At 31.1% G+C, this 7,882-nt stretch overlaps 1 protein-coding gene across 7 annotated transcripts; it reads left to right on the forward strand.

The window, feature by feature from the left end:
• The first annotated feature begins 204 nt into the window (after positions 1 to 204).
• On the forward strand, positions 205 to 7,472 carry LOC132910789 (membrane-associated guanylate kinase, WW and PDZ domain-containing protein 1-like). 7 transcript variants are annotated; one of them, XR_009658857.1, is made up of 12 exons: positions 205 to 399; positions 1,289 to 1,368; positions 1,447 to 1,672; positions 1,763 to 2,166; positions 2,246 to 2,434; positions 2,495 to 3,635; positions 3,709 to 3,844; positions 3,912 to 4,454; positions 4,537 to 4,707; positions 4,818 to 4,952; positions 5,212 to 5,341; positions 5,646 to 7,472. XR_009658857.1 is itself a non-coding variant. In XM_060966798.1 (11 exons), exons 2-11 carry the CDS (start codon positions 1,320 to 1,322, stop codon positions 5,212 to 5,214), a joined length of 2,997 nt encoding a protein of 998 aa, XP_060822781.1. In that variant the 5' UTR covers positions 205 to 399; positions 1,289 to 1,319; the 3' UTR covers positions 5,215 to 7,472. The 7 variants fall into 7 exon arrangements, 5 of the variants coding, with proteins under 5 accessions (XP_060822781.1, XP_060822777.1, XP_060822778.1 ...); XR_009658856.1 differs by having other exon boundaries at positions 4,818 to 5,341; XM_060966798.1 differs by having other exon boundaries at positions 5,212 to 7,472.
• Positions 7,473 to 7,882: the final 410 nt, after the last annotated feature.

Consider the following 7,882-nt stretch of genomic DNA (forward strand, 5'->3'; position numbering starts at 1 on the left):
TTGTACACCTTTTTGTTATATGATAATATAATAATAGATCAGAAAAGATTTTTTGCATTAAAGTCAGTCATATTTCGTACATTTTCAAAAATAACTTGAATCCTGCTGAATTCATTTTGTAATTGAATATCGCGCCATAAATTAGTGCATAGTTCAACCGCAAGGTGATGTCTGAACGCAGACGTTAGTTAAATGCCTCGGTTACGTGCGGTGCAGGGTGCAGTATTGTGTGTGATGTAGCTGTGTGACGAACGCGAGTACGTTTCACTCCATTATCATTTCGAAATGATGAGCATTTCCGCGGTCCCGAAGTGATTCAGTGTTAAAATATTTCAGCCCGTTTTTACGGCTGAGCCACGATGGTTGAATCCATCGGGAAGTATATCGAAAGAAATCAACGTAAGTAAATCTCCGTGTAAAAAAGTATCTACGGAATAAAAGTTTCCCTGGTTCGTGCTATCGTTATTTTCTACTTGCTGAATTTTGTGCATCCTCGATTATACTTATATACAATTATACTGCATGATATTGAAAGCAACGTATCGTTGCGCAGAAGAAAAGTAGAAACCCTCTTGTCGGATCTTTCACCGTGACAAAAAGTTTTATTTACGTCGACGAGTCGGCGACGTTACTTTTCTAGATAGAAAGTTGCATTCAATGATGCGCGATATGTGGGCTACGCACAGGCTCTCTCGGGTGAATGCATTCGTAAGAATGCATTCACGTCCGCCGTGTGTGTCGTGTTCCTCTTCTGCTTTATGTAATTTTACTGCAGACACCTGTCCGTCAGGATCTCGAGTATCGTATCAATATCGGCATTTGGAAGATGGTGTCAGGAAGTCTAGCTACGCGTTACTGTCAACGTTTTCGTTTCTCTTATCTGTCAGATGTTTGAAATAGTTGATAAAAGAATTTTCAGTTGTCGGGAGCCTACCAATCTGGATAATGCGATTACTAGCTGCTAGTAACTAATCCTAAAAGAATGGAAAAAATGTTTTAGTATATCGGGTGAAATGTGTCACAATTCGTGAAATATAATCCGTAATTCTGATACGGTGTTTCTTGCCGACGATATTTTATTTCTGTAGCAAATATTTGTTGTATATCTGTTTCGCATTTTGTTGTACTATTATATTCCATACTTAATTTATAAATTCAGGCCATCTATTGTTAATTTAAATTCTAAAATATTTGCCTTAAAACAAATAAATCAAATACATTAGAAAAAAAGATTGGTATGTATACATTTGTAATTCTATAGGCATAATTTTTTTTTATTATTTGTTAGGATATTAAGGTGGAACTAAAGGAACTATAAAATGGCTACAAAAACAGAAGATACAACATCTATTGATAATACTAATGATGGTACTAAAATTATTGTTTGTTGTTGTTTCCAACTATATTTGGAAGTGTTACATACTACAACAATGTATGTAATTTCAGGAGAGAGTATGGACAAAGAAGTATTAGCAATTAGTGGAAATGATGAAACTAATCATCGTATTCCACCAACATATTTGTATAATTCGGGTTCTGAACAAAATACAGGAATATCCAATCAGGAACAAAATAATAGAAATCGTACTCAAGCTACAGAAGATCAATTAGGACCTCTACCACCAAATTGGGAGAAAGCATACACAGACACAGGAGAAGTTTATTTTATAGAGTATATATAATATGAATTATATGTTTTTGGAAATAAATTACGCTTGTTACACAATTATATAACTTATTTTTATTGATAATTATTTCGCAGTCACAATACAGGCACTTCTCACTGGTTAGACCCACGTTTATCTAAATTTCAAAAAAGGTCTCTTGAAGAATGTTTGGATGATGAATTACCTTATGGTTGGGAAAAAATAGATGATACTCTTTATGGTACATATTTTATTGATCATGTAAATCGTAGAACTCAATATGAAAATCCTGTATTGCAAGCCAAAAGGGCACAACAAAGTTTAGGAGAAAGAAAGAGTCCTAACTTCACAAGAAATCCTGATAAACTAAAAGGCCAGAAAATCAGAACAACTTTGATAAAAAGTTCAAGAGGATTAGGATTTACAATTGTTGGTGGAGATGACTCAGTTGAGGAATTTTTACAAATTAAGAGTGTGGTACCAAATGGTCCGGCATGGTTAGATGGAAAATTACAAACTGGTAATATACATAATCACATAAGAAGTAATTTTTCTTTATTATAGAGTAATAACTTTCCCAATTTGAAATTCTATTATAGGGGATGTGTTGGTATATGTTAATGATACCTGTGTTTTGGGTTTTACGCATAATGAAATGGTTAATGTTTTCAAATCAATTAGCAGTGGTGAAACTGTTGCATTGGAAGTGTGTCGTGGTTATCCTTTGCCATTTGACCCAAATGACCCAAATACAGAAGTGGTTACAACTATTGCTGTTAATGCACCAGGTAACAATCTTACTAAACAATAGTATATTTTTTCTAGAAGAATACATTTTATTTTCTCAGATATTTTAACAGAAGATCCGAGAATGTATATGGATTTAGACCCTACTCTACAAAGTAATGGTCGTTTCAATTTCCTGGATTCTACATTCTTACCAGTACATAGTCTTCAAAATGGTGAAAACCTTGCCACTACTTCTGTCAACTCAATGCCAGATCTTTGTATTTCGGATAAGATTAATACAATTAAGAGACCTAGTAGTACAGATATTTTATTGTCTGAAAGCAGTGATTTGAATGACTGTAAAGACTCAGCAATGTCTTCCAAATCAGAATTTCTCAGTATTGCGATTGTAAAGGGTACCATGGGATTTGGATTTACAATAGCAGATTCAGCTCATGGTCAGAAGGTTAAAAAAATTTTAGATCGCCAACGTTGTAAAAATTTAATGGAAGGTGATATTTTAGTCAATATAAATGATATTAACGTGAGAAACATGTGTCACTCAGAAGTGGTACAAGTGTTGAAAGATTGTGCTCGCAATGAAGAAGCATTGATACATGTACAGAGAACAACATCCAAATCAAACGAAAAGAAAGAAAAAAATTCACAGGACTTCTTTAGAAGTAAAACACCGACGGCTGATATTTATAGTACTCAAACAAAGACTGTTGTACCGAGTCGACCAAAAACTCCACTTATCGATACCAGGAATCGCCCAAAGTCCCCACCCGGTGCGATCAGATCAAACTGGAATGAACAAAACGAAAACGAATTAAATCCACTCGATAATCGATACAAATATTCAGAATACACGCATAGCATGTATTACAATGATCCATATAAAGCAAATATTACAAATTTATCTGACAACTTCGTTACAATGACAAACTTAGATGATGATTCTGTAAGAAATAGCGCAAAAAGAGATTGGGTTACAAACGATAAATTAAATATAAATAATGATGTATATTCTATCGATATACCTCACCATGATAACATGTTGAAACAAAATGGATGTTTACATTCAGACTATTATAAAGATTTGTATACGTCACAATCTCATTCTCAATATAGCGAACAAGATTATAATGTATATTCTATTGGTCAGGAACAAAATGTTGATACTGGTGAAATATGGGATAAACGGAAAGAGACTACCAGTTTTGAGCACGAACAACCACATTCCAGTTCGATACCGCGGTAAATAGCTTGGATTCATTCAGTATATGTTCCCACTTTCGTTCAAATACAAAAATTATTTTTCACATTTTAGGTATCCTCAATATAGCAACGAGTTAGTGTGCCCAATTGTGCCTGATATAGAATGGATAGAGACACTGGTAACTTTAGTAAGACAAGATACAGGATTTGGATTTAGAATAGTTGGTGGTACCGAGGAAGGATCTCAAGTGAGTTACAAAGTTACTTATGCCTTTAACTGAAAGAAATCAAAAGTATTGATAATGTAATTGTCAGCAGGTTTCAGTTGGACATATTGTACCAGGTGGTGCAGCAGATTTAGATAACAGATTAAATACAGGTGATCTAATTATGTCCGTCGATGGTGAGAGTGTTATGAATTCATCACATCATCACGTCGTTCAATTAATGATAGCTGCCGCTCAAAATGGTAGAGTCACTCTAGGAATTCGTCGTCGAATTAACACCCAAGATCATCTTCCAGAAAATCTTCAAACTCACTATAATAGACAAATGAATCTCCAATATCCTTATGATGTGACGGTTACTAGAATGGAAAATGAAGGTTTTGGTTTTGTTATCATTTCCTCAGTTAATAAAGCCGGTTCGACGATAGGTAGAATAATCGAAGGTTCACCCGCGGAAAGATGCGGCCGATTAAATGTTGGCGATCATATTCTTGCCGTCAATCATGTAGATATTACAAATGTTTGTCATAAAGACATTGTGAATTTAATTAAAGACTCGGGTTATTCCGTTACGTTGACAATTGGTTATCCTCTTGATGATTGTTGTAGTAATACGTCTTTATCTCAAAAGGTATTGCTTAACTATGAAGTAATTTGTAGCCAAATTCAATATGTAATTGATTATAAATACGATATTTAATAAATTACTTTAGGATGAACCAACATGTGATGGAGATGGAGGTCAATATCATGCTGTGGAATTGACTCGTGGAACTAGAGGATTTGGTTTTAGTATTCGTGGAGGACGCGAATTTCAAAACATGCCATTATTTGTGTTACAAATTGCAGAAAATGGTCCAGCATCTATTGATAATCGATTAAGAGTAAGTGTGATGGTATCAAATATAATTATGAGTATGATAAGTATATAATAAGTATATCATAAGTAGATAAGATAGTTCATCTAATTGGTTTTTTTTAATACAAATTTTAGGTTGGTGATCAAATAATTGAAATAAATGGAATTAATACTAAAAATATGACACATACAGAAGCTATTGAAATTATACGAAACGGTGGACCATCCGTTCGACTTTTAGTTCGACGCGGTTGTCAGATGCCTTCAGTGGTAGGTGCTCTTCCACACCTCTACGATATGAATATATGAAATTAACCATCCTAAATAACAATATATTAATATAAAAATATTAACGATATTTACTTTTGCAAGTGATGATACTAATGCTAACGTTGCCCTTTTATAATTTTCCTTGATAATTTTACTTGAAGCTTCAGAGTTTAACATTAGGTACCATAATAAAAAACAAAAACATTTAAAGACAATATGAAAAAGAAAAGAATGATTGCAAGAGGTTGTTTTATTACAGTGAGAGTTAGATTAATACACACACACACTGTTTTATAGTACTATGTCATTTAGTACAGAAATATCTGGTGCAAATGGGAAACAGTGTGTTATATTGTATATTTTATGGAGTTGGTTATACATATATGTAGGTATGTAGTAAGATATATACTTTTTATATACGACACGTTGAACTCAATTTTTACAACACTCACATGTGCAGCTTTTATATTTGATAATATTATTTATATGTGACTACTAGAGCTTCAAATTATATATATTGCAGTTTAGCAATATTAATACGAATATTGTGGACATGGTTGTTGATATTCACAATGAATATAGTAGAATTAATATTAATTACGTATTAATTATAATGTGTTTTGATAATTAAAATAAGAAGTTTTGCATACATTTAAGTTGAAGGAAGGAATATGTGAATGACTTTTCTTGCAGCTATCAATATGACTTGTGAAAAGTCCGATTTATAGGGATGATACTTACTCATTCTAACAAAATTGGACTGGTGCTAACTCTCTATTTAAATGATCTAATTTCTGAAAGGGAAGATATTAATTCATCCTAACACGTGTGATAGCTTGAGAGTATTGTGCCTTACGCGTGTTCTATATTTAATAACAAAATTACTAAGTAAAAGCTTAAGCTTCTGAAGCAGTTATACATTTTTTTATTGAACTTTATTGTAGAGTAATCTCACAATCGACCAAATAAGTATTCGACCGATTGATGAGGGCACCCCACGCAGACATTTATTGAAATTACACGAGATGGGTGTGCACCCTAAAAAACGTCAGAAAGTTCGATTTTTCATTTTACTCAACTGCTGTTCATCCAAAAATAGATATTTATAATATCAGCTATTCAACATAAACGTAATATCTTACTCATAGTAAGTTCATATTTTATAGAATTAAATATCAACTTTCGAAAAGAAACTTACGAGATTTCTTTACCATTGAACTACCTTATATTGTTCATAATGTAATTGTATATTGAAATTCATTGTATAAACATGAGTTAATGTAACCAAATATGGTAAACTGCGAATGTTAATGGAGTATGATCTATTTGTAACAGCAAATAGCATTGATACTCACAAAACATACTGAAGTTACCTATTTTAATATCTCTGTAGGAAAACGATTTTGGACTGATAAATTTTCAACTGAAAGATCTCGCAGACTGAAAAGTATCATCTAAATTAAATATTTTTATATATTCTGTAATAATTGTATGCACTCAGGAATGTTTTCACAAATTCATGATATAATGTTAATGTGATCTTAATCATTAAATAGTATACTCTTGAGTATGTGTATACAGCTAGTGAAGAATCTCATTGAATCTATTAACTGATGCTTTATTCTCTTAATTTTTTTGAGCAGCATTTAAAGGATATTGTCGATATTGTTTTTGTTTTAGTATAATATTTATTATAATTGTACGAAATATGTGCGTATAGCAATAATTAAATTAAGTACTGATACAACCAAAGAAACGAATGCACTTAAAAACCATTTCGAGATGCGGTGCAGGAAATCAATATAAAAACATATGTTAATGCTTTCATTATTTAAACTCCTCGTTTGAAATACTATTTTTTCCTTGTTGATTATACAGTGATGTTTGTAATAAGAAGTTGACAATGAGAAGAACATTTTTAATGAGATTGGATGAATTTTTTTTATAAAAATCATTTCTTCCGATCTTTTTGCGGTATTAAAATGCGTTGAATGTATAAAAGAAAATTAATAAATATATTTTTTTACTAGTAAGTCGATTGTAACTAAGAAAAAAAACATTTAGTAAAATGCATTGAACGAAATAAGTAAAAGATCGACTTAGATTATATTTTTAAATTTTCTCAAATATAAAAAAGCATTGTAAAAAGCTTCAATATATGTATGTGTGAAATATTTTCTTTGTTTATATTTACTTAAATAAGCAATTTTGCCGTATATCTTATCAACGATAAACATTGATAAACGCATTTAAAGTGAATCGTATTTTTCTTATACTATAGTTATTATGTTTATTTTTATAATTAAATACATAATACGCATACATACATACATACATACACACACACATACACATATCTAGAATTTGTATATTATGTAGGATAGTGCAAACAAATTTAGAATAATTGTAAATATATACATATAAATACATATTATAGAAAATTATGTAACATTACCAATTATTGTAAACTCCTCGTAAAGGAATAATTTTTTAATTAAAATGTATTTACTATCTTTGTAATTTCGTTATTAAAATTCTCCACGTCTTCTGCAGTAATATTACGATTTTATTCTCTTACCAATGTATATTGCACACATTTACTGAAAATCGATATATTCTATATTTACAAGTTTAAAGTACTAAGTCATGAAATCTATTACTTTATACTACTTTATAATTTTGCTGGAACATTTTATATTTATTATAAACAGATATATATACTATGGTATAAGTTCTTTATTACTAACGGTAATTGTTGATTGCTCTAATTCTAATAACAATACCGAATTTCAAATATCGGTATTATTAGAATTTTATTATAGGGTCGTTGTTGATACATATGTAGAGAATAAAGATCTACAATTAGCTATTGAATCCATTTGCAAATGTTTATTATCTTTTGACGGAAGACTAATTTTTCATCAACATAC

This window comes from Bombus pascuorum, chromosome 9, assembly GCF_905332965.1.
Source record: "Bombus pascuorum chromosome 9, iyBomPasc1.1, whole genome shotgun sequence".
NCBI classification, from domain to species: Eukaryota; Metazoa; Arthropoda; class Insecta; order Hymenoptera; family Apidae; genus Bombus; species Bombus pascuorum.